This window comes from Rhinatrema bivittatum, chromosome 14 (genome assembly GCF_901001135.1).
Source record: "Rhinatrema bivittatum chromosome 14, aRhiBiv1.1, whole genome shotgun sequence".
In the NCBI taxonomy this organism is placed as follows: domain Eukaryota; kingdom Metazoa; phylum Chordata; class Amphibia; order Gymnophiona; family Rhinatrematidae; genus Rhinatrema; species Rhinatrema bivittatum.
The window spans coordinates 39,050,265-39,078,135 of NC_042628.1; the positions used below are offsets into that span (position 1 = coordinate 39,050,265).

The 27,871-nt window shown below is 42.0% G+C and overlaps 1 protein-coding gene across 10 annotated transcripts in view; it reads right to left on the reverse strand.

Annotated features, from left to right (window-relative positions):
• Positions 1–27,871, reverse strand: part of LOC115075772 (ankyrin repeat and fibronectin type-III domain-containing protein 1-like) — a 1,084,545-nt gene that overhangs the window by 217,721 nt on the left and 838,953 nt on the right. For 8 of the 10 annotated variants that reach the window (XM_029576524.1, XM_029576522.1, XM_029576523.1 and 5 more), the window contains one exon: positions 5,924–6,052. The exons of the other annotated variants lie outside the window; for them this stretch is intronic. In XM_029576524.1, coding sequence (XP_029432384.1) covers positions 5,924–6,052 — 129 coding nt within the window. The remainder of the gene's footprint in view (positions 1–5,923; positions 6,053–27,871) is intronic. 10 annotated transcript variants of the gene reach the window in all.

Below are 27,871 nucleotides of genomic sequence, written 5' to 3' on the forward strand. Positions count from 1 at the left end.
GAAATGGAAGTATGGTGGTGACCCCCTGCAGTATCCTCTGGAGTTCAGTCTGAGTTGGGGAAAACAGATTTTTGGGTGCTCACCAGGAGGAAGATTTTTGCCCCTTTTTCAGCCTGGGGACCTGATACATCTGGAGCTGCCTGTTCCCAAGTGGATCCCTCCCATCTTATATCCAGCAACAAGACAGAAATACAAGAAAGAATACCTACTGAGTGAGAACCAGTTTAAGAGCCTGGAGGACCCCCATCTGGAGTCTTCACACCCCTAGGGAGAGAAAGAGCTGAACACTGCGCAGTGAGTGTTTTGCCAGTTTTATATGTTTTTTTTCTCCTTTTCCTCCAAGGAATACCCTACCCACTGAGGGATCCCACTCATTCAAGCCCTGGAGGGTGGAAGTTCCCTTGTTCTGGTTTTGAGACCTCTGCACAGATTGAGGGAAGAAACTGCAATAGAAAAGCCACTTTGGTGCTGAAGACTCTGTTAATTATGCCATTCACCTATTCCGATTCACCTCAGTAAAGACTTATTTTGGACGCAAAGAAAGAAGTCTGCAGAGTTTTATTTGGCATCAGTGACCACAAACGGAAGGAAAAAAAAATTACTCCTCTCCCAGGGACAAAGATTAGAGAGACAAGGCACCCTTAGCACTCTGGGCCCTGAAAGGATGACCTTTCCCCCAGCAAACCAAAAATCCAGAAGCTGGGGAAAGGAGAGTATGGTTAAGAACTTGCCAGGAGTGGCTCCGGCACCTAAGAGACATTAAATCCTTTATGGCCCTCCTGGAGCATAGCCAGCTCCTGAAGGTGGGGTTACATATAACTTAAAAGAAGCTCCCCTCTCTCTCCCTACACCAATATAGATCATGGGCAAAAAGGGCTTCCTTCTCAATCACTTTCTGTGGCTAGCATTATTGTCATAATGTTGAAAATCACAACATAATCAAGCCATTCTTTTGCTAACGATTGATGCCTCTAATGTGACTAGCTCTCGGTCTCAAATGAAAATTTAGCACCATCCTAGATTTTCAACAATTATCTACTAAGGGGTTTTATTCTTTAACTTGAAAATTTAGAGCTAATTTTTACACACAACAACAACATATAACAAACTGTTAACACACAACATCTGTCTTTTCTTTGTACAATTTATAAGATGTGGACTAAATAATCTGAACTATCCTTAACTTTCCAAAATCAATAAAAAAAAAAAAAAAAGAAAGAAATCTATGTAAGTTGGACAAAATATGCCACTTTTTGGTGCCCTGATACCTGAATAAGACCCAGAACTAATTATCCATTCTAAACAACATCCATTTTAAATGTTTGCATGCGCAGCATAGATGGAATGCACAGTTAAGTGAGCTCAGTTAAAGGAACAGTTAATGCTGATGGGGCCCAAAACCATGGAACCAGTCCAACCCACATCACCAGCACTGAGGAACCACAGCTAAAGCAGTCACTGCTCAGACAAAGCTGGTTTCTGAGAAAAACACATGCCTGGTGACTCAGGCGAGTCAGTGGACGTACTTTTAGATAGCAGTTTGCACGAATATGTGCTAGATTCCCTGTCTAACAGCAAAGCACTTAAGAGGTGCACTGAAACAGTAAATCGCCTCTGCATGCAAACGTTTAACCCCATCCTTCCAACTAATTTAGATGTTACTAGAATCCCCCAGGCTGGGATCCCCATCAAAAGGTTTCGGTGACATCTTACAATGGCAACACAAAGGTGGTTTATCAATGTCACACAGAGCCCCTGTGATGCAATTACTGTCTCATTTGATGCACATTAGGTTGGGACTTGTGTTTCTTATATTAACGATAAGATAAGCAGAGACATTCAACAATCTAGACTGATCGAATGAAAAGCCAACCAATCTTTTTACTTACTTTGCCAGTTATTGGCACTTTTAGTAGAAAGCAGAAATATTGGTTCATCTCATCTCACTGCCGAGATGGTGACCTGGATTGCAAACTGGTTGACGGACAGAAGACAATGTGTGATGGTAAATGGAACTCTCTCTGAAGAGAGAGCGGTTTTAAGTGGTGTACCGCAAGGATCGGTGTTGGGACCAGTCCTGTTCAATATCTTTGTGAGCGACATTGCGGACGGGATAGAAGGTAAGATTTGTCTTTTTGTGGACGACACTAAGATCTGCAACAGAGTGGACACGCCAGAAGGAGTGGAAAGAATGAGACGGGATTTAAGGAAACTGGAAGAGTGGTCGAAGATATGGCAGCTGAGATTCAATGCCAAGAAGTGCAAAGTCAGGCATATGGGGAGTGGAAATCTGAATGAACTGTATTCGATGGGGGGGGGGGGGGGGGGGGGGGGGGGGGAGGGAAGGCTGATGTGCACGGAGCAGGAGAGGGACCTAGGGGTTATAGTGTCTAATGATATGAAGTCTGCGAAACAATGCGACAAGGTGATAGCAAAAGCCAGAAGAATGCTGGGCTGCATAGAGAGAGGAATATCGAGTAAGAAAAGGGAAGTGATTATCCCCTTTATACAGGTCCTTGGTGAGGCCTCACCTTGAGTACTGTGTTCAGTTCTGGAGACCGTATCTACAAAGAGACAGAGACAAGATGGAAGCGGTACAGAGAAGAGCGACCAAAAAGGTGGAGGGTCTTCATCGGATGTCATACGAAGAGAGATTGAAGAATCTAAATATGTACACCCTGGAGGAAAGGAGGAACAGGGGTGATATGATTCAGACCTTCAGATACTTGAAAAACTTTAACGATCCAAAGACAACGACAAACCCTTTCCGTCAGAAAAAAATCAGCAGAACCAGAGGTCACGAGCTGAGGCTCCAGGGAGGAAGACTAAGAACCAATGTCAGGAAATATTTCTTCACTGAGAGAGTGGTGGATGCCTGGAATGCCCTTCCGGAGGAAGTGGTGAAGTCCAAAACTGTGAAGGACTTCAAAGGGGCGTGGGATAAACACTGTGGATCCATCAAGTCTAGAGGAAGTGTATAAAGAGGAGGCAGCAAAACACTGCACGGAGCGGCAGTAGCCACAGAGGCATTCACGGAGTGGGATGCCATTGGCCAGTGGTTGGTGTTCCACCTTCACGGAGCGGAAGGATGGAGGCCTGCCATCTCCATATTAAAAAAAAACCAAAAACAAAACGGGTGGGCAAGAGTATGTAAAATTAACGAAGAGTTCATAAGCTATAGGTATTACCAATTATTAGGCTTATTCAATATTTGTTGATAGATAATGTGGCTACTTCACTTTCAATACATATCCAACATTGCTCTCTGCTTCAACAGCAGGGGAGAAGAAAAACTAATACTTCACACATATCCAGCATAGCTCTCTGCTTCAACGGCAGGGGAGAAGTAAAACTAATACTTCACACTTATCCAGCATAGCTCTCTGCTACAACGGCAGGGGAGAAGAAAAACAACCAATAAGGGCTGAATAACATAGTCTGGGTAAAACAAATAAGCATGGGTGTAGCTTGCTTATTGCGGCGGTTACTACCCCTAACTAATCAAGCTTGATATTTCACTTGGGTGCAGCTCCATCACTGCTCTCTGCATTAATGGTGGGGGTGGAAGGGAAATAGAACCAAAGGTTACTAGGAGCCAAGAGAAACAGGTAAGTATGAGAAAAAAAGAAGTGTGAAGCTTGCTGGGCAGACTGGATGGGCTGATTGGTCTTATTCTGCCGCATTTCTATGTTTCTATGTTTCTTTATTGCATTAAAAGGAGAAGATCAGACTAATATGCTGATGGTCATCTCTGTGCCAGCTTCTAACCTCCTATTGACCTCTACAGTGCTCTCCGCCTTGTGGAAGGAATGTCTCCAGCCATAGACCTAACACCTAGATTCCCTCCAATCCTCACTTGGAAGAGACATTGGTATTAAACTATTCACATATACATACCCTCCCAAAGCTCCCTCTCTTCCAAACTGTTAAAAGTTATCTAAACCCCAGAAATCTGTCACATACAATTTCCATCCTACGCCCCAGACCTCCCTCTGTCCTACATTATGAGCAAGCCATCTTTATCTCGTGACTAGAGTTACCTCTACCCCATGCTGAGAGGGGGCTGTTGCCCCACATTGTGTTACAAAGGAAAAGCTGCATTATGACTTAAGCAAACACTTAAGTCATTATTATCCCTTTATAAGGTTCTTTTTACAGCTAACCATAAATCATCTTAAATTATGACAATGATGCTGAAATGTTGAGGGTAACTGTGCAGCATATCCCTATGCCATGATTAGCTGAGATGGTTAAATATCAGCAACAGTGTAAGCAACAGGCTATTATTGTTATGGTTATGGAAGAATTCATGTTGCCCAGTTTTTCTTTTGATTCTGGAGCAGCGTTTCGCCTCTTTAATACCAACACAAGAACATTAACCATCTATACCCAAGCTGAGTCAGGCACTGAAATGGTCTCCGATCATGACACAACCAACTAATGCATTTGCATTTCATAGTTCGTTTGAGCAATGTTCTTGAAGCCACTGGCCGAGTGATCTTTGATAGGCAATGTAGCTGGAGGAATAAGTAAACGGAAAGAAGCAATCAAGCTCTCTTAATAATTGAGCTAAGGAAGCTGCTCTTCAAACTAGTGATAGTCCTTTATTTAGAGCCAGAGAGCTGCATTTTCAAATCCTGCAATCCCTAATTGACAAATAAATTGTGGTAGTGGTGGCTCAGGCAGGAAAAGTAAAATGCTTGAATCTGCGATGGTTGCACAAGATGCTGAACTTGACCCATGGGCAGAGGATAAGGTGGGCATTTAAAGAAAAGTTGCTTTTCCCTAAGCAGAAGTGTACATCACAAAGGCGAAGTAATAAGGTGAGAGAAATATTATCTCAGCTGAAGTTCACAGGATTCTCCTACAAACTCATTTAGAAGAGTGGCTCCTTCAAAGCTAGGAAATTAACAAGTTCAGACCCCAAGATCCCTAAATGGACAAGAATAAAGAAGGGCTGTGAGATATTGCTGTGAGAGTGCAGCTCCCACAAGCTCAAAACTCACATCATGGTTAACTATTATTAACTTCTATGAAACATGGAACACTATTTAGATTGTGCATTTGCTGGGTCACCGAAATTACAATGTTTCGCAGTCTTGCATGCTGGGCCAGATTTAAGGTTGTGATGCCCATAGGCAGAGGACTGGGGTTAGGGGTATTTTGCACCCAGAAATCAAAGAGCAGCAGGGAAATCCCAGTTTTAGGGTGCCTTCAGAATTTGGTGCCCTAGGCAAGTGCCTATGTTGCCTCTGCCTAAATCCAGGCCTGCTTGCATGCAACTGGTTCCTCTACCACAGGATCATTCAAATGCAAAAACTTGTGAGAAGAATTTTTGTTTAAATTGTGGGCTAAGTGGTAAGTATTATGTGGATTACAGCTTGGAGTAGACTTTTTCAACATAGTCTTTGGTTCTTCTACGTGTGCTCCATTTCTTTTTCTCAAGATCTTTTTAAAATGATTTTCAAAATAGTAATAAATATAAAATAAATACAATTAAACAACCCTCCCCCAAATCTCAGGAAAGGACACAAATTTGCTTAGAAGGCTTATGAGGTTCCCTTATAACTATATTGTGCATTCCATTTAGATCAAGACCTAGAATGACTCAGTTTACTCTAAAATCAATTCCCTTGACATGAACATCTCACAAAACAACAACTAATCCAGCTGTAGGGAATCGTGGATATTTTAAACTTTTGAAGCACAGAAAGAAGGCAAACAAGTGGCCATAAACTATGCAACATACTCCTAGTTCCATTGTTTTTAGTGATTTTTTGTAAAAATGTAAGCAACTGGGAATCCTGGAAGGAAAGACAAATGAAAATACTAAGCATTTGTGGATCGCCTAACTTTGCTAGAGAGGAGCCCACGGGAGCCCCTTAAGGTGGGTGTTAGTAGGATCTCACCCAATCGTGCTTACCATTCAATGCTCACAGACCTCTGTCGAAAGGGGGGTTGCTCAAGGGACACATGCTCAGCTTTGCTTTTCTTCTCCTGCTTCTCCTTCACCGATAATCGGTGGGTAAATTTAGACAGACCACTCTGAGACCTGAAGAAGGGGGGAAACAAGAGGCATTAGCCCACTGAGATGTTGGAGTAAAGTGGCAGTAGGAGGCAGAAGCAAGCTCAGCGAGGAGCATTATTAAGATAGGGCAAAGCCAAGCGTTCTAGCGTTCTAGAGCAAGCAAGCACCTACTAACAGAACTACTGGAAGAGATTCAATAGAAACAGAAATGTAAGAAGAGAAGCTTATGTGAATGTAAATTTAAAATTTCATTAAAAAACATATATATATATATATAATGTGAATATTTGAAACAAGATGTAGTTTGCACATAATGAAATTTTCTTTTAAAGCACTTGGATTTTTCACCAAAAGAATTAAACTTAAGTGCATTGCAATCAATAAGATAGAAACTATAATAAATTGTGAGAAATCTTACCCTTCCATATCCTGTTGTCTATAAAGAATAAAATCATAGTACCTTTACATGCACATGTTTGTGCACTTTGAAATTTTTAATAGTCTTTGTTCTTTGCAAAGCATGCAGGCACTTTTATAGCCACTTTCAAAGTGTTTGTGTGCTAAAAGCGCTCACACACATTTTGCACCTTTTTGTGCAGGCAACCATGGGGGGGAAAAGAGTACACGTACATTTGAAGATCAAACATGTACATGTTGATTTACTCCTCCATTTAAATATGCCCAAGATAATGCCTCGTTTTAACCCAGCTATAAGGGCGCATCCTATGGAAGCCTGTTCTGGCACTTAGCAGGGCAAGGGAAATTTTCAGCCAAGGTGCTTTAGTCAGGTAAATAACTATTCGTCTGGATACGTGGTTTAAAACTAGTCCTGAGTAGGGATAAAATGAGGATGATGAGAAATATCCAAGAATGAAAACCCTCTGACTAAACCGCTCCAAAAGCAACACCTGAGTGCAACAGGAATCAAAGTCGGCACCACTCATGATTTGCACTCTACCAGTGAGGTTATTTACAATCTAAATTAACTCAGCCTTCCTCCAAATCCCATCCACAGACCTTCTGCATAACTGAAGAACAAACTCAATCAAATGCAACGCTTTCATTAAAACTAATAGAAAATATCAAAATGACAGAACTTAACCTGTGTTCATATTATTTATTTATTTATGCACAAATCTGGTTGCATTGGTGACTGATACTGCATAGAATAGCTATTTACTCTCACTTATGGAGATGCACAGCACAAATGTAATGTTTAGATTTAATTGATAATGGGGCCTATGCACTTAAGCTTAACGTGCACAAAATATCACATGTTGTGTTATAACAGTATAGTGTGTATGCTAATTAATCCTCCCACATATTAGCAAATATGCACAAAGTAACACAGCAATACAGCAAATGACAGCAGACATGCATATATTAAGCAACTCTGGATATAAATTTGGTTTTAGAATCATGCACAAAATAGTGCGATATGCTTTCCTTCATGCATTATTTCAAGCATGCCAGTTAAGGCCTAAAATTTAACATCCATCTTTAACGGTTGACAACTCTTAGAGGATAACTTTAAAAGTGTATGCATGCCCATATACGCATATATATGGGAAAGCGTAAAATTGCTTCGGTATTTTATAACCTGTGATTACGCAATGTACGCAGGTTTTAAAATACATGTAAATTTACTCAAGAACATGTGCACATGTAAAAAATGTGCAAACATATTTTTGCACTTATCTGGATAAATTCCAAGTTATCCGGCTATGTAGCAGCACTTATCCAGATAAGTACTGATTTTTTCTAAGTAGCAGCAAAGCCACTACTTAGCCAAACAAGTCTTAAAATGCTTTTTATCTGATTACGTCAGATATCTGGATACATCAAAAAAGTGCTACTTACCCAGCTAAATCATATAGCCAGATAAATAGCGCTTTTTGATATATCTGGCTATCTGACTTAGGGCCTGATTCACTGAGGTATTTCTCCCATTCTGTGTCTATGGGAAAATACCTTAATATATCAAGCTCTTAGTCAGATTAGTGTTTTTAAGATTTTTCTGGCTAAGTAGCAGCTTTGAAATTTTTAATAGTAATTTTTGCTGCTACTTAGCCAGATAAATCAGAACTTGTCCAGATAAGGATAACTTGGAGCTTTTTCAAATAAGTGCAAAAATGCAGCTAATTATTCAGATAATTCGGAATTTAGCCAGATAAGTGTGCACAACTTGCTTATTTTTACATCTAATTGTAAAGTGATTTGTGAATAGATTTAACACACGTAAATTAGATGCATTTACTGTTGTCAGTTGGCTTTTATTTATTTAATTTATTATTTTATTTAAATTCTTTTAATATGCTGATGCTCAAGACAAGTCTTATCGTACCGGTTTACAGTAGAACTAGGGGAAACCATTTAACTAAATGAGAGAAAGTTACAATGAACAGGGAGTACAATTCGGGATATTTAAGCGAGAGAGAAAAAGGTTTAACAAAACGTACCTAATAGTAATGCAGGATAGTACAAATTCAATTGATTAGCATGGAGAGCTAAATTAACATTTAATATAAATAAGTAATTCGAGCATAACAGATTCCTTTAGAATCTGTTACCTTTTACCTGTGTAGAGTCGGGAAAGTTTCTAATATGTGCATGGCAATGAAATTACCAGTTTTACCAGTTTGCCCAGTCCATCTGCAGCTCCTGGATCTTCAGCCCCCATTTTACCCAAAACTTCCACCTAGTCACTGTTTCACTTTTAAGATGTTTACGATCACTTACTCCTGATATTGAGCAAGTGTAAATATACGAGAGTAAGTTGCCAAATTTAGTGTAATTTGCTTATAAAATAGGAGCTTACATAAATGTTGGCCCCTCCTCGGAATGTCCCTGGCCCGCCCCTTTTTTTACATATGCAGATTTACTCACGGACCCTGATTTACGCATGTGTTGAGGTTTCTAAAATAGCATCTACTTGCATAGATGCCGTTTTACATGTGTAACTGCACGTTTTTTTGTGCGCAACTTTTGAAATTTCACCTTTTCGTGTGCACACTGCATGCTGAAATCCCCCATGCCAAAGTGAAAGGGCTGGTTAACACCGAAGATATCATTACTCCCCACTTCCTCCCTCCTGGACACAAGAGACTAGAATGGCAGACGTGACTGATCCTCAATCTACCCCAATGGAATACCTCCACCCCCCCACACACAAAACAAACATGACAGGGGCTGAATGCCCTCATTGTAACATGCCCCCAAAACAAAAGATCAAAGAGCTTCCGTGCTCAGACTAAGCACCCCCTCCACCTGGACACAAGGTCAAGGGGCCTTCATGCCCCAGCTTTATTCCTCAAGGGTTCCCCACTTCCTACCTCTTCTGAAACAAATAAGTTTTTAGCACATACCAAGTACCAAATTGCTTAAAAATATATATTTTTAAAATTAAAAATGGTTTATTTCTTTTATGCACATACAGTGCTAGATTTTAGAATTGCACATCCATGGGTAGCAGTTAATTTTAACCAGCTTTTTGAGGCTGTTGAATCTCTACTTTAAAGTACAATAGATTAGTATTTTACAGGCACCATGAAATAAAAGGACACCGGGTAGCCTGTGCAGTATGGGGAGTAATAAATCGGGGGCAGGGGAGAGGTCAGGAAAGGCATTTATGAAAGGTTTTGCTACAGTTTTACCCAATGAAAAATTGTGCCAGGTTAAATTTTTTTTTAAAAATCACTGTTAATGGACTAAATAATCACCACTGCAAATCCAGAGAGGAAGATAAGAATTTGTTTTTTCAGGGACTCTTCAGCCTGAAGTTAGTGATCCAGCTGTACACAATTATTAGTAAAATATGGAAAGATGCACATTGTTTCCATTTCCCATTTCTGCTGTTATTAAATAAAGAATGCACAGATTGTGTAATGCAAAGACGACTATAATAAAAAATAATAGTCAAGATCAAAAAGATCAGCAATCATAACCTTGACAAAGTGATGAGTTTAATGTGTGCGATGTAGATGGAACGAGATCCGTTAATGCTATGTCAGTGAGAACAGAGGACTGTCACTGCTAAAGAGGACAAGACAGACTGAGCTTGGTAACATAAAAAACAACTAAAAAGTCACAATGGCAAACAGGAAATGAGGTAGATCTCATGCAATATTTCTCCAATTGGATGGGACACTTTGGCCATCGAGGCCCTCCAGGCAAGTCCCAGAAATAGGGGTGTTTGGCCATGTCTGTACTCTTTGCCCCAGTCCCTACCATAAAGATCCTTTGCACTCTGAGGCAGGCTGGCATAGTAAGAGGACAGATATGCATGACCTGGCTAAAGCAGACAAGGTTCTCTCACTAACTCAGCCCACAGAGCTGCTCAGTGGTAGAGGCTCTGGTTCAGAGCTGGAATGTTTTGCAGGCTCGAATGCTGAGATCTCCAGCTGGAAGAGACAGCTGCAAGCACAGCCAAGTACCAAACCACTGCATGTCTTCTTCATCCTCAGGGCCTTTACTCCATGCTTTTCCTGCTTTGATTATCTTTAGTCACTCTTTCTCCTTTTACCCTCTGGGCGTCAGTTCTGGGTCCCCAACTGCCTTTTTTTTTTTTTATCACCTAACACTTCCATCAGGAACAGCTTAGGGAACACTGCAGGTACTTCCCCAAGTGGAGCTTCGAGAGTTAGAGGGACCTGTCAGCGAGGAACACAAAACTGCCTGTCACGTAACTCCCAAAGAACGTTTTGTTAAAAAAGTGATTTTTCTCCTACAGAGACCGTATATTATGAAGGCTTAAGGAGTAAGATTTCAGCCAGGCTGACTTTCAGATCATAGGAATTATTAATTTAAAATGCAGAACTAGATCTTTGGATATTTTTTTCTATACGATGATTAGCTAATACCAGTTCCATTTTGTGGTATTATTTTTGAAGATACATAAAGACAAAAAAGAAAATAGTCTAACACACATCTTACATTCATTAGTTATGCTGTAATTGATTTATTCTGTAAATGGTACAAATGTTCCTTGGCTCCATACAGGGTGGAGAAATTTGTAGCGCTAGTTGTATCTGTAGATTTCTCCAATAGGATAAATTAATACAGATGTTTTAGAGGTCATTTTTAATTTTAATTATTTTTTTTTCAGATGAGCTCACTGGCCAAAAAAATATTTACATCTTTCATCTCTTAAGTACGCAAAGAGATATTTTCATTGTCGCAGTGGCTCTTTAGGTTTCTCAAATGGGTGAGGCATCGTTATATTACAAGTTGACTAACAGGCCTATGTGCCCATATGTTTATGTTACATTTACATGCATAGTCTGAACACATGTATAACTTCAGCTGAAATCAGGTGTCTGCTTTAACAGACCATTATTCAGTGCCACTTAGCTAGATAGATTCGAACTTATCCAGCTAAATAGTGCCATTTCAATATCAGCCACATTCAGCAGCTGTCGCTTATCTGAATAACTCTTTATCTGTCTAACCTTTTATCCAGTGTTCTGGGGTGGAGCTACTTATCCAGCTACGTTAATTGTATAAGTACTGATATTCTGGTTGAGCTAGCTGGATAAGTTAGACTTGCTCTTCAGCTGGTCTAAAGTTAGTTGCATAAACTAATCTGGCTAACTATTTGATACATAGTAATGATGGCAGAAAAAGACCAAATGGTCCATCCAGTCTGCCCAGCAAGATTCATATGGTAGTAACCGTGCTCCGTATAGATTACCTATATGTCTCTGTTAAGGGTGATAACTGCCACTCCATGCTGGTTACTCCCAAGCCTTATGTTAAGGCTAGTACTATTTACAATCAGACAATGCAGCTTGAACATGCTTTGCCTTTGGTCTTGGCCATAGAAGGAGTCCTCTGCTTTACTCCCTGTCTGCATATCAGTATCCCAGACCATAGAAAGCAGGGCCCAGCATTAACTATCGTCTGAATCCAGGTCCCCTTTCCCCCCTGCTGTTGAAGTGGAGAGCGATGTTGCAGACGCACCAAAAGCATCAAGCCTAATCAGTTAACAGCAATAATCCCCATGTCTTCTGATTAAGGGTAGTAACTGCTGTTCCATGCAGGTTACCCCCATGCACCTTCTTCTTCGTTTCCAACCTCTAACCCTTGGGAATCCACAGTATTTTTCCCATGCCCTCTTGAATTCGTTTACTTTTTCATCCACACCAGCAACTCGAGAAGGGCATTTCAGGCATCCACCACCATCTCTGTGAAGAGATATTTCTTGATGTTGGATCAGATCATCCTCTCTGGAGTTTCATTTTGTGACCCCTAATTCTAGTTTATTTTCCAATGGAAAAGATTCAAATTTTGTGCATCATTAAAACCTTTCAGATATCTGCAGGTCTACATCTACATCTACATCTGCACCTCTTCTCTTCCAGGGTATATAAATTCAGATCCTTCAGCCTCTCCTTATAAGTCTTCAGATACATTTTCATCTCCCTTCTCTGTACTGCCTCCACTTTGTCTCTATCTTTTTTGAGATACGGGCTCCAGAACTGAACACAGTACTCCAGGTGAGGCCTCACCAAAATCTGTAAAAAGGCATTATACCTTCCTTTTTCTTGCTGGTTATTCCTCTCTCTATGTAGCCTAGCATTCTTCTGGCTTTAGTAATTGCCTTGTCAAATTGCTTTGCCGCCTTCAGATCACCAGGTATTATCATCCCAAGGTCCTTCTCCATGCAGATGAGTCTTTCACCCCCAATCACATACAATTCTTTTGGATTATCACAGTCCAGATGCATGACTCTGCACTTCTTGGTATTGAATCCCAGCTGCCAAATCTTCGACCACTCTTCAAGCTCTCTTAAATCACTTTTCATTCTCTCTACTTATTCAGGCATGTCCACTCTGTTTCAGGTCTTAGTATCATCCGCAAAAAGCCAAACTTTACCTTCTATCCCTTCCGCAATGTCGCTCAGAAAGATATTGAACAGAACCGGTCCCAACACCGATCCCAGTGGCACTTCACTTAACACTGCTCTCTCTTCAGAGTAGGTTTCATTTACCATTTAGGGATGTGCAGCCAAAAAAATTTCGTTGCATTCGTGATACGTATTCGTCGGGGGTCATATACGTCGATATGTGAATACGTTTTCGGTTCCCATTAAAGTCAATGGGGGAAGGATTTCCAGCCTATTTTTGGCTGCAGAATTGAGGTTTTCTTATCAATTTTCATGAAACTTCTGGGAAGCAATCATCACAACAACAAAAGAGCTCCAAGGTACTTAGACTGTGGCAAAGTGGCACCAAAGTGGCATGAATAGCCTAAGGCACTGTAAAGGTGCAAAGGGGTACCAGAAGTGGCAAGAGTGCTTTAACAGAGGCACAAAGCAGCAGTGAGAATGTCAAAAACACACCACAGCTTCAAAAGAGAGCACCGATAGCAGATGCATGAACCATCGAAGGCAGCACGACAGGCAAAGCGGCAAGACAAGTGGCATTGACATCCAACAGCACAATGAAGGGGGAACATAGCAAGCAGATAGACTAGCACCAACACACTGAGGAACCATGAGAGTGGCAAGAACACCACAAGGAGTTAAGTGAGTCATCTGGTGTATGGCAGCAAAGCAGAGTGGCAGAAAGCTGATAGGGGCAAGACAGGCTGGCAGAGTGGCGGTAGTCTGGTCCCTGTGGTTTTGATAGGGGAATGACAGGCTGGCCCAGGAGAGAGTTCCTTTCCTTTGTGCAGGAAAGGACTCCCTAGAACGGGTTCACCCCTAGAGTGGGGTGTTTCCGTTGGCGTCTAGTGAATACCGTTGGCGTCTAGTGTATACTGACTGTACTTACGCACTTCAGCTGATGACAAAGGAACTTGAAGAGCTCTCAGAAATAAGAATACTGCTCCTCAAGTCCAAATCTGCAATATCAACCTATGTTGACTTTGTACCGTACAGTGCCTCTGTAAACAATGGGAACACAGAGGATGAACTAGAGTACAACTACCACCAGTTTTCTATAGCACTAGAAACATTAATGTAGCAACTAAGAAACAGCTTGGGAAAATGGCCCATATTATGCAGGTCATGAAAACTATATCCTAGCTCCAAGCTGGACAGACAGGCACAGCATTAGAGGTCGGGCCCTGGTAGGGACATAAGGCCTGGATGAACAGGCACAGCAATCAAGGTCAAACACTTGTAGGAACACAAGGCCTGGTTGAACAGGCACAGCAATTGAAGTCAAACACTTGTAGGAACACAAGGCCCGGACTGACAGGCAAAGCAGTTGAGGACAGAGGTCAATCCCACCTAGGAACATAAGGCCTGGATGAACAGGCACAGCAATCGAGGTCAAACACTTGTAGGAACATAAGGCCTGGACTGACAGGCAAAGCAGTCGAGGACAGAAGTCAATCCCACCTAGGGACATAAGGCCTGGATGAACAGGCACAGCAATCGAGGTCAAACACTTGTAGGAACACAAGGCCTGGATGAACAGGCACAGCAATCGAGGTCAAACACTTGAAGGAACACAAGGCCCAGACTGACAGGCAAAGCAGTCGAGGACAGAGGTCAATCCCACCTAGGGACATAAGGCCTGGATGAACAGGCACAGCAATCGAAGTCAAACACTTGTAGGAACACAAGACCTGGACAGTTAACGGTCAGGCACAGCGTTTCATGTCAGGTACATGTGCTGCAGTGCTTATATTATCTGGAGCATAGGAGGCAATTGGAGCTGCTGCAAGGCTTTGAATTGCTTTTATTCATCTTGCCATTCACAGGGAAAATTTGGAAACCCAAGCAAAGGCAAGTTTACTTTCAAAAACACTAGCATTTCCATCAACTCTGGTGCCAGCCTTGAGCGGTGAGGGCTCATGATATCCCCTGTCATTGAAAAGACACGTTCACTGGGCACACTGGTTGGTGGACATGACAGATATCGCTGAACAACTTTGGCTAGGTGTGGCCAGACAGTGGACTTGTGTGCCCAATATGCCAGCGGATCTGTCTGCATTTTCTCTATCGGCTCTGAGAGATACCGTGTGACTGACAGCTGTGCTGCTGTCTCCTATGCTTGGGCGGGCTCAGAGTCACTCAATCCAGCTGCTTTCTCTCTCGCCCGTTGCACAACTGATGAATCTTTATGGGCAACATGCCTTGGGCGTTCTGACGTGGAGGAGGAGGTACTATCTTTCGCTGACACAGTGCTGCTCCTGCTTGGGCTAGCAGCACAACTCTCTGACATGCCTGCTGTTTCCACCTCTGCTTCAAGCCTAATCTGTCTCCGCCTATGGCGCTCCTGTTCACGGACCTTTGCTAACAGCAGCTCCTTCACAAATGACAGACAATTGGACTGTAGGGCGAGTTTACTTTTCACACGGGGATCACAGACAGAGGCGAGCATGTATGTGCAGTCGTCTGTTAAAGGCCTTAATCTGTCTTTCACCTGCTGCTGCAAAACTTCCAGACACTGCAGCACCTCAGCAGTCATTCCCTCTTCCTGTTTAAAGGCCTCCAAATGTTCATCCAGGAAATTAACTATAGGGATGATGTCAGCCAAGGTGGCACTTCTGGAACTCAGCTCGTCCGTGACATCCTTGAAGGACTGCAGGATTTTTACCAGTTGACTCATGACTAACCAATCATGATGCCCTAGGGGATTCTGCACACCTATGTCCATTGTACCAGAAAGTTCATGAAGGAGTGTCTGCATCTCCAGGAACCTCTCCAGCATCATAAAGGTGGAATTCCACCGGGTGGCAATGTCTTGAATGAGACGTTTGTGAGGCATATCCAAATCAGTCTGCTTTTGTCGGAGAACCTGCCCCGCCTTGACACTTCTGTGGAAGTGTGCTGCTATGTTCCTGCACTTCTGTATTAACCTATGCAGGTATTCATTCTCTTTGTCATTGGACTCCAAGCCCAGAGCTGACTTCACTACCAGGTGCAGAGTATGTGCAAAACATCGGATGTTCTTAAAGCGCCCATCGGTTATTGCCTTAACCATGTTTGCACCATTGTCTGTGACAAAGAACCCTGCCTGCGTTTTCCTGTCTCGCTGGTGTAGTTGCCAGCCCTCCAGCATCTGTCTGATGCATGCTAAAATATTGGCTGCGGTATGGGCCTGGTCCATCAGGTGGGTGTGCAGTAAAGCCCACCTCCACCCTGATACTTCTTCAGTAATAGAGCTGCTGGCTCCCCTGCCTCAGCCATGTCCCACCAGTGTGCTGTCAGAGAGAGGTAAGAGTGTGCAGCATTCATGGCGGTCCAGATATTGCAGGTGAAATGCACTCTTCCGTCTGCCTTAGCTAGCAGTGCTTGCATGCGACTGCGACACAGCTTGTACAGGCTGGGGATGACCTTTCTACTAAATGAGGTTCTGCACGGGAGTTTGTAATTTGGAAGTACGACCTTCAAAAAATGCTTGAAACCCACATTCTGCACTAGCTGCAAGGGCTGGTCATCAAGGGCAATCATTTCCCCAATGGTCCTGGTTACAACTTTTGAGGCTGCCTGCCTCCTACCCGGGATAGCGTTACCGCACTCCACCTCATTTCTTCCATGGTGGATTGTCACTTCTGCCACATGTCAGGGGGTTGCTGGCCTGCCGCCTGACTGCTAGAAGGGATGAGGGCATGGGCTGACTCTGCTGCTTTCCTACCACTGCACACTGGTTGGAAGGGGTCCCCCGACTGGAACTGCCACCATCCCCAGATGGCAGTAATCTTTTGGGTGTTGCCTCTTCATATGATGGTTCATGCCAAAGTTAGATAGATGTCCCATTTGCTTGCCTCTGCTAATATCCCTGGCACAGTAATTACACCGAGCATAATGTGGGTCTTCAGTCACTTTAAAGTGTTTCCAGATCGGAGATGTCTTTTGTGATCCTCCCCTCTCTAACACCTTGGGGGTGGATGCTGGCAGTGGAGTTGAGGTAGTGGGTGCACCCTGAGAAGCAATGCCAGAGGGGGCATCAGTCACCCTCTGTGCCTTTACTGACTGCTCTTCCTCCTCCTCGTTATCACTGTCATCTCTCCCCTGCTGCACATTTCTGGAGGCTAAGACAGGACTAACTGATTCTACCGAAGATTAGTCAGCTATTACTTCTTCCGTTTCTAATGAGAATCCCACACAAGAAGATTCTTCATCTGAATCAGAAGCAGTGACTGCGCTACCTTATCAACTCTAAGTGTTAGTCGAGACTTCTGTCCCCCTGCTGCTTTTGGGTGTCTACATTTTGTCTGGCATGACTCTGCCTCCCCTTCCCTCACCTCCAAAACTACAGGGCCAGAAACAAGTGGTGGCGATGGCGATGTATCATGGTCAGATTTCATTTTTTTTGGCATGGAACTGCCATCCCCTACAAAGAGTTTAGATTGCGACAGTTGCTTTTTTAGCTGTACTGGTGGTGTTGCACTTGTGTCTTTTGAGGTTCCTCCTCTGCCAGTCCCAATCACTCGATTACATCTCTCTTTCCCTGACATTATGGATTTAATGTGACTGAGTAGTAACACTGCCCACTGTCACAGTGCCTGGCTGTGCACTAATGTGTGTGGCGTGCCCACAGAAGCTGCTTGCTTGTAAGCACAAAAGAGGCACACTCCCTGGGCACTTGACTGCACAGACCCACTCAATAAGGTTCAGTCTGTTTAAAATGCCCACTGTCCATTATCACGGTGCCTGGCTGTGCACTAATGTGTGTGGCGTGCCCACAGAAGCTGCTTGCTTGTAAGCACAAAAGAGGCACATTCCCTGGGCACTTGACTGCACAGACCCAGCCTGTTAAACTGCCCAGTGAAGCCCAGTGCACTGAGAGACAAAGTAATTGGAATTAAAATACAAAGATCAGACAACAAAGTTAAAAAAAATTTTGATTTTAGCAATTTGAATATGCCATCATTGGGAATGTGCTTTTCTTATATTTTGTATTTTGCTCTTTCTTCATTATTCCACTGTTCAGAGTCTAGTTTCTCAGGCTTTCTATGTTGATTTTGTGTGTGTGTGTGTGTGTATGTGTGTGTGTGACTGAATTCTGCTCGCCTGTAGTTTCTCTGTAGTAGTCCGGCTTATTCTGTTATTCCAGTAGGTGATGTATTAATGTTCTAAGGCTGGTGTAGTATTTGCATTGCTGTTTTTTCATACGGTTGCTGTTATTTGAATCCTGAGAATCAGGGCTGTGACTATACGGTATGGCAAGGTTCTAGATGTCTATTTCTTTGCAGGAGTTTGTGCTACTTTACAAAATACCTGTGGATGGATATTTTTTGCTGAGGTGACACCAGAATTTGAATTTTTTTTTCATGTTAGTTGTAATGTGAATTGTCCTAGCTTTGCTCTGCACCTGTTCTGATGATTAATGATATTTTATTATAGTTATGATGATTTCTGGCTTTCTGCAAAGAGGATTCATGAAAGAATACAATAATTTTTGTTTTATTACATTATTCATTGGATCTGATTGTTTGTTTTCTTTGCTTTTTACATGATGGACTTGTGCATTTATAAACTGCAATAAATATAAAATAAATTAATAAAGATTAATAAGGAATTTTTAATGCTGGTAAGTGCTTGAAATAATTGAGGTAAAATATTTTAAAGTTTCATGCATGATACATAATGGCTGTTGCAAACCACTTAGAAAGCCATTGTAGGGTGCAGTATATGGCATTATTTATCAATAAGAATACAACTAGTAGGTCTCAGACCTGCATGCCTACATGCCCACCCATGTTAACCTTGTGCCCACTCAATCAATTCTGGCTTCGCCACTGGATTGCATAATTTTGCTCTCCTGCATATTTCATCTCTGATTAATAGAAACAGAGAAATATATGGCAGATAATTATTCGGCCCATTTATTCTGCCTATCCACATCTCCTGCTCTTTTCCAGCTGGAGTTCTCAGGATATGAGATTGCAACATTCCCGCTCTGAACCCAAGTTAAAGGAGCCATTGGCTAAGAAGGTAAGAGAACTTTGTCTGCTTTAATCAGGTTGTACACATCTCTCCTCTGAATATACCAACCTGTGTCAGGGTGCAAAGGATCTTTATTTAGGGCCTGGCACAAAGAGTGTTGACATAGCCCTAACAGCCCTATTTCTGGAACATGCCTGGAGGGCCTCTTCATCCATTGTTTCACCCTCCATTGCCTCAGGTACAAATTTAGGGCCTCATTTTTTAAAGTATCGCAGGCCTGCGATACTTTAGAAAACTGCGCTAATGGGGGGCGGGGGGCGAAGCGGGGGGGTGGTCCTGCGCTAGCCGGCAGTCATCGCACCGCCGTGGTGCGATCGCTGCTGGTTTCGCACCCAATAGTGCCACCATAGGTGTAGCTATTGGGCGCGAAGTAGGACGCGAAAAGGCCCTTACCTTTTCGCCGTCCGCGGCGTCTTTGCGGAGTCGGCCCCGGTGACGCCCCAACTCCTCCTCTTCCGGGGCCGACTCTGCCCCGATTTAGGTAGCGCAGGGGTGACCTACCTTCGCAGGCTATCGCAGGCTTGGTAAATAAGGCCCATAGATTGTGAGCCCTCTAGGGACAGGGATATACCTTCAATACCTGAATGGACTCTGCTGTAGTGGAATCTAAATAGATATGAGGCTTTACTAGCTTCCTACTGTGACTTTTTAATTGTTTTATGTTACTAAGCACAGTCTGTCTTGTGCTCTATAGCAGTGACAGTCCTCTGTTCTCACTAACCAATCATCAATGGATATAGCCCAATCTACACCACACACATTAAACCCACCACTTTGTCGAGGTTATGTTTTCTGATCTTCATCATCTTGATTATCTTTATTGCAATCTTCTTTGCATTAACAGCAATAATGGGAAATGGAAACAACATGTATCTTTGCATAGCTTACTAATATTATACCCCCTGTTAGCATTGATGGATGAAATAAGGGGTGACATAGTCCAAGGGTCAATGCTCAACATCCTGGACCTTTACTTCACTCATGCATCTCCTACAGCTTTGCTTGGCCAGTGGATGCTGGGATTCAACTGGTGGGGGCCTTCCTGGGCCCTTAGGGTGGTGGTGGGCAACCGAAATGTCTTCCAGTCTCAAACCTTGCTCACATATCAGTGGCGTAGCCAGAACTGAATTTTTTGGGGCCCAAGGTTAACATAAGTGGGCAGTAGCATACACTATGTGAGCTCTACTAGATGTACACTCATATCGATAAATAATGCTTTAAAATGCACCTAACAATTAATTTCTACGTAGTTTCCAACAGTTGTTATGCATCAGGAATAAAACTTTAAAATATTTTAACTCAATTATTTCAAACATTTACCAACATTAAACATTCCTTATTAATCTCTATTAATTTTATATTTATTGCAGTTTATAAATACATAAGAATATCATCTAAAAAGCAAAGAATACAAACATCAGATCCAATCAATCATATAATAAAATAAATAATTTATTCTTTCATGAATCCTCTTTCCAGAAAGGCAGAGATATAACTACAATACAAATAGCAATAATCATAACACCTCAGCAAAACAAAATCCTTCCATTGCTAAACTCTTTGGGGTAGATTTTAAAACATATGCGCCAATTTTATAACATGCTGCTTGGTATGTACCGTATGTGATAGAAACTTGTTTGGTTCCTTCTCCAAACAATCTCATAAGAAGTTGAGCCTTTCAGCATCTCCTTAACTCTGTAGAAGGAAAGAGGGTTAATTTGGCATTCAGCATTCAGCTGAAAGATGCAATCTCAGGAAAGAAAAATATAGCTGGACAACTTTCAAAGGGTCTTTCCCTGGGTATATCACCAGGTTGACAATTGCCCCTCTCCCCCACAGCGACTTAACGTGTGCACAGCTGTTTCAAACCCCAATCTTTCTTTGGACATCTTCAGAAGATGTAGTAAAGGGGGATACACCTGCTTGGAAGGGGGACAGAATTAGGACATGCAAGCACTTTGATCTTCTGTCCAGGGTGGAGGAGGAGCTCTGGGTGTAGAGGCCCTTTGGTCTTTGGTTTGGCGGGGGGGGGGGTATTTATTACATTGAGGCCATTCAACCCCTATCATTTCTATCGTGTGCAGGGTGTGGGTGTTACACTGGGATAGAATGAGAGGCTAATCAGAGCTTCCATTCTAGTTATTTCTTATGTCAGTGGGAGGTGGGGGATTTGGGGGTCATGAAATTGCCCACGCTAACTGAAACCCTTCACTTTGCTATGAGGGATTTCAGCATGCAGTGTGCACACTAAGAACTGACACCCATTCAGAGTAGATGTTAAATTTTAGGAATTAGCAGGCACGCATGAAATATTGCACGAAGCAGAACATATCACACTATCTTGTGAATGTCCCTAAAAGCCAGTTTGCATCCGAAGCTGCTTAATTTGTTTGATCTCTGTTGACATGTTGAAGAGCCTGGTTTAGCATAGCTGCTACTCTGCTAATGCACAACATGGTATTTTTTGTGCATGTTAAGCTTTAGTGCATTGGCCCCATTATTAGTTAAAGCTAAACTTTACATTTTGGATGTTCATCTCCATAAATGATAAGTTAGCACTTTTACAGAGTATCATTCATCCAAGCAACTACATTTATGAAAAATTCAAACTCTCATCTGCCATATCTCCGTGCTATCTTTAACAATGTGCCTTTAAAGCATTAATCCTCTAGTTACCTTCAGGAGATCAGAGATCAGGGACCTGGAGGCAGGAAGCAAAGTCTGTTTGTTCTAAGACTAATGGGAAGAGAAGAAAGGCAGCCATAGACATTTCCAGGTCAAGGCCTCCAAGCCCAATCTGAATCAGAGGACTTGCCAAGTAATACAAGTAAGAACGGAAGTAGACAGTCCAGGAATCTTCTGAAAGACTGAATACACTTGAACTTTCTACATCAACTGAGTTCAGTTATTCCAAATACTAATATTTAGAATACTTATGTAGCTGATGTTTGGGGTATTGCCTTGTCATGGATGCTAGGGTTTTACGTATTCAGTGGTCAATCAGATGTTACAGCAGACCATTGGGTGAAACATTTACTGGGGTAAGGCTGACCAAACCTCTCTAGGGATGGATAACTCTTACTTTTTGGCAGACCTAGGATAATTTCAAGCAACTACTTTCTGGTGGTTCCAAAGTGATCTGGTTTTATTTACAGAAATATTTACAAACGCCATCCACAAGAGACATCACAGTAAATTCATATCCACTTTATGCTCTGAGACAGCTGTAGCAGCAGCAAAAACACATTACTGAGTGAAGCTATGCCAGCAAGTCCATGAACTGACTGGGTCAAATTACTTGGACATCTCAGAAATATGAAGACATTCCAGCTGAAGGGTCTCATTTCCCTTTCAGTATGGTGAAGATACTTATTCACAGTTCCCAGATGCTGACAGAAGCAGGGGGGGGGGGGCTCCGGGAAGGAGGAGGATCTGCTAGTGGCAATGCACTAATGTCTCTGCGGCATTAAGTAAGCCCAGCCTATGAATATGGAGAGCTACTGGAGTTTTCCATGCTGGTTATGGAGGTAACCTGGGATGACGTTCACTCTGCCTTGCACCCTGGAACTGCCCATCTCTCTAAATAGTTCAAACACTTAAACCCGTGCACTCGGTCTCAACCCAATTTACAGGAGCCGCTACCTACAAGGGGTTCCCAAAAGCGATTATGTAAGGGTTTTATGGTGCTGATTCACCTGGACTCCTCAATACTGCACATCAAGAAGGGTTCCGAAAGAATATTATGGGGCACCTGATTCTGTGGTCCAGGGGTTAGATGTAAATTGTTCCAGTAGTGCCTTATTCTGAATAGGAAGGCTGGTATTGTCTAGATATTACATACCAAAGCAGTCATTGCCTCACGCATACTCAAAAACACTTCTAGATATACAATAAAAGCAGGTTTATCATGTAAGGATGTTTTTCTGTAAAAAAAAAAAAAAAAAAAAAAAAAAAGTTTAAGAGTAGCAGATCACCTGTACAATTTTCGATCCCTTAGTGCAGTTTCAAGTCTACCAGTACAAGGTAAATTTTGAAAGGGAAACTCCCCATGGCGTTTTCCTTTGGAAACACCAGGGGCACAAAGTATGATCTGCAAAGTATGCGCCGTGATTGCAACACAAAATCGCTACACTTAATTTTCTTTCCCTGAACCAACCCCCCACCTTTTTCTGTGGGGAAAAGTGCGTGTCCTGCAAAACAGTGTGTGAACTTTTAGCCACACTGGGAGGGGGAGGGGAAGTTTTTCCACAGTGGGTGAGAGTACATCCAACAGGCTCCAACCAGTGGACCCAAGTGTCCGGGGACGGTCGATAAGAGTCTCACAACTGTACAGATACACAAAAGATTTATGAATCATCATGGCAGTCTCAAACGTAATCCTCCACTGTACTGGCAGCCAACGAAGGGATTACAGAATGGGAATAATGTGACCTTTAAGCCTAGTCCTGTTAAAAATTTGTACGGTCGCATTTTCTGAAACCTTCAGAATCCGATGGCACTGGCTGGCATTCCGACGTAAGGTGAACTGCAATAGGCTAGATCAGCGAGTACAAATAATCGCGCTACTCACAGCCAAATAAAGATGGCGAGATAGGAGTCAAGGCAGAGCAGTGCAGGACTTGCTGCTGGGGAGTCCGGTTTAAAATCAGCCCACCAGAGAAGATTCTTTTCATTCCCGAACAGGCATCAGGCGCCCTCCATGCCAAGTTATGCAAAACGGTTCAAGATTAAAAAAAAAAAAAAAAAAAAAAAAAGTGGTTGCTTGGGAAGGGAGTCATTTTTCCTGCAGCTAATAGGGAAATTCCACATTTCAGCCTAAAGATGAACGGGACAGTTTTTGACTTGTGGCAACAAACAGGTGTCCCCTTTTCTCCTCGGGCAGTGGATGGCTCTGTGAGGCAGTGTGTCAAAACTGTATAGCAAATATTAAATGCAAAATAATTCAACTATCTTTATCATCTCGTTTCTGGTGTTTTCCTCTGTCTCTCTCTCCTCATCTTTTCTTTCATCCCTCTCATCTCCCCATTTCATTTATTCCCCCACCCCTCTGACTCACTATCCCCCCTTTGTTCTTCACTCCACACTCAACTCATCCTTCTCTTCCCTTACCCCCCTTTGCAAACGTGGTGCAGGCAGCACTGTGGCAGCTGTAGGAGCAGGGCACAGAGCTTCTGAGCAGGCTGCTGCTATGAGTTCCCCAGAGCAAGCCGAAGGACCACTGGAGTCAGAGGAAGCAGCAGCAGGCTGAGAAGCCATTCTTCCCTCCTGCAGGCTACTGCCGAGTTTCCTCTAACCTTCAGGGACACAGCAATGCTGCAATGGAAGTATGCAGCCTGGCAATCCTTTCTTATCACAGCCACAAATAAAATAAACCATCGCTCCATCTTTCTAAAGAGTTTTGTCTTTTCCAAATAAAATCTTCAATGTATTTTTTCCCCCACAACTAAGGAATGCGATCATAAACTTAATTTCCTTAGAACTCTAAGGCTCCAGATACAACATAAGAGAACTATTTTCTGATATATGTGAAAAAATTGAGTTCACTTTGGGAATAAAAATTGGAACAGTTGTTAATACAGCCTTGCCTTAGAAAAAATGGAAGAAAAGGTGAGACTGACAATAAGACCTTCAGTTGGCTCACTGATTTTGCTGTGCAAGTTTTAACTAAAAATCCTATGAGTTCAAACGGAGGTTCTATAAGGGCATTTAACACAGCATTCGATTCTATAAAGGCAGAGGTTTCAAAACCATGGGCTGTTATAGTTTTGCTACTATAAAGAATCTCATTATATCTGTGCAAGATGAAAAGGATTTGTCCGTTAGTCATTCCTCTGATAACAGCAACATGTACTCCTCAATGTACTAACACTCAACCTTAAATCCATCCCTTGGGAACAGGAAGAAAAATCAAGAATGTGACTCAAGTCTTGATATATCTTTCTCTTTCCACCAATAAGCAAAATCTTTCCAGACAGAATAAGTATGTTCTATTAGTGGAATCTTTTCTGGCTTTAACATCACCAAAAATCAGTCTGTTGGGAGAACCCCCAATCTTGAGGACTTTCCTTTCAACTTCTCTACAATCAAATTTAGAGGGTTATTTTCAAAGCTGTTTACCTGGGGTAAAAAGTCATTTCCCTGGGTAAATTGGTCTGTCTTAAAATTATCCTCTGCCCAGCTAAAACTATGCATGGGTTTCCATGATGCATGCACATTCAGCTGGGTTAAAATGGTGCTCCCAGGGATTTGGGTTATGTTGGAGGAGGAAAATGGCATGCATACTTGACATTTTCAAAAATGCACTATTTTACATCCCCCCGTATGCAAATAGCATGTGCTTTACACCTAATTTTCCAAGAGAAATTATCTGGGGAAATTAGCTGTAAGTATGTCTAGTAAAAGTACCAGAGTATTTTGCAACTATTTGTCCCCTTAGAGACAAATGGCTTGGAAAATTTATTGGACCTTGACTTACATGAACTGCCATTGAAAGAAAAAGTGGTTCTGACATCAACAGATCCAAGTCTGCATAACACAGATTGCATTGCTAGGACAGTAAAAGGCTAACACGATGACCTCTGCCTTACTCATCTTTATTTGGGAAATTGTTCTGTTGAGCATTATGAATGGAGGAAATACATACAGAGCAGAATCGTTACATTTATGAACTAAAGCATCTCTGGCTATAGATTGATCCCCTTTACAATAACTGGAGTACTTTGACAAAAATCCTATTGTGAGTTATAGCCATCAAATTCATCGAGTTAACGCCAATATGAGCAGATCAGCTCAAATACTTTTATTTTCAGCTCTCATTCTCCTGCTATTATGGTCTCCCAGCTCAACCAGTCTGTTTGGATGTTACAAAATATGTGGACTTCTGGGAAGCTGATAAAATAATCTCTGCCCACCTTAGAAACTTAAAAACTTCCTGCAGCATCAAATTACTTTCTGTGCCCTTTTAGGTTCAGGTTTGTCATTCTTGTTTCGGACATACTCTTGGAAGGAAATTAAGGCTAAGAATACAGCTTTCATTCCCAGAACATGCACATAGAAATCTTTCCTCCCCACATCATATCCCTGGTTGAATGGTGCTAGGTTTGAGTTGTTCTGAAGCAGATCTAGTTCTTATTAAGAGTTTAAATGCCTTCCTTTTTCTAATTTCCTTCTGTACAGCCACCAATTCTAAGCATTCTTCAGTCATGAAGAGAATTCTAGCTTATACCAAAGACCAAATCTGAGAAAAGATTAGCTTTTGATTGAGCATTAGTGTAAAATTCATGTTAAATCTGGTCTAAGATACCATCTTCACCATAGAGAACACTGGGTTTAAAATTTAAAGAGAGCAAAGAACAGAGGCCAGTAACCACAGTAAACAGGAAAAGAATGCCACACTACAAAGGCAAATATGAAAAAGGAATAATAAATAATACACTGCTGTAAAAGAAAAAGATATCAATAAGATAGAATAACTATCCACAAAATTGAATAGAAACAATGTTACATGTGGTAAAATAAATTAAAAAAAAAAGTTAACACACATATATAAACAACATTCAAACAAATAAAAAATCACAAAATGGACCCTATAGTGGAGAGTATAGGATGACCTAGGGGACTGATGAGGGATTTATGTATTTTGAGAAGGGCATAAATCGTTGGGATGATTGGATGTTTCACCTCAAAAAATGCCCTCACTTTCATTGTGAGAAAACTTCAACACCCCAATTTCAAAGATCTCTTTAATCTAATTTCTAATATAAGGAGTAGGATGCTCTGTCACAGATAGATAACAAGTGGTGTCACTAAATTGTCTTTTATATAGTCAATTCTATTTAAAATTACAATCACTCCTTTTTCTTTGGGTTTGATGACAATATGACTCCTTTCTTTCAACCTTTTAACTGCTGATCTCTCCTCTCTAGTTAAATAATAGACCCAGCTTTTCTGTCTTTCAAGATTATATTTATGTCCCTCTGATGAAAGGTACATATTAGAGGGTCACCTGGGCCAAGAGGGAACCAAGTGGAATTCCTTTTTACAAATAAGATATCTATATATCTAGTGATCTCTCTGGAAGAGAAATGCTGTATAAGCAATTTCCTTGTAAAACTGAAGAGGTACACTCTGGTTTGGAAGGCATTGTACTTTGACATTGGAACAGAGGATAATCCCTTACTTAAGAGATTCTCCTCAGATGTTGTAAGGACATAATTTGATTGGGAGACTTGTCCTCTCCTTCTCATGTACCTGTTTTGAAATCCTGTATCTCTTCCCCTTCTCATAAGTCTCCCCAAAACATAGACTTCTCCCAAAAATTGTCTTTAAAAAAAAAATGGGAGTCACTGATGTCATTTTTAGATGTTATAAGAGTTGGGGGGCTCAAATGATATTACTGAGGGTGTAGCATCAGTGTGTTGCATCTGTGGACACTTGGATCACACTTGGGGTGAGATTGGCTCAATCTGTGGGGAGGGGCCCTGCAGATCCTCACCACCAGCAGAGACCATAGTGAGGCTTCAACTATACCAGCCCTCATTCCCCTTGGGTTGAGCCTTTGGATGCTGGGGCTAGCGGGATTTAGGTGAGGGTCTCTGGGAGTAGGTGAGGTGGCAAAGCCCTTGGTCAGGCTAGAGTCAAGGTGGGCAGCTAACAGTTGAGATTAGGGTCCAGGCAGATACCAACTCACTCTAGAGGAGAATTTTGGAGTTTCATCAAAAGCAAATAGTTCAACAGTCTTCTGGATGGTAGAACACAGGAACACAAAAGTACTGCACTAGATATGTGGCATGAAAGCACATATCTAGTGCTTTCATGCCACATAAAAATGACAGCAGAGACGACCAAATGGCCCATCCAGTCTGCCCAGCAAGCTTTCACACTTTTTTTTTCTCATACTTATCTGTTACTCTTGGCCCTTATTAGTAACTTTTTGGTTT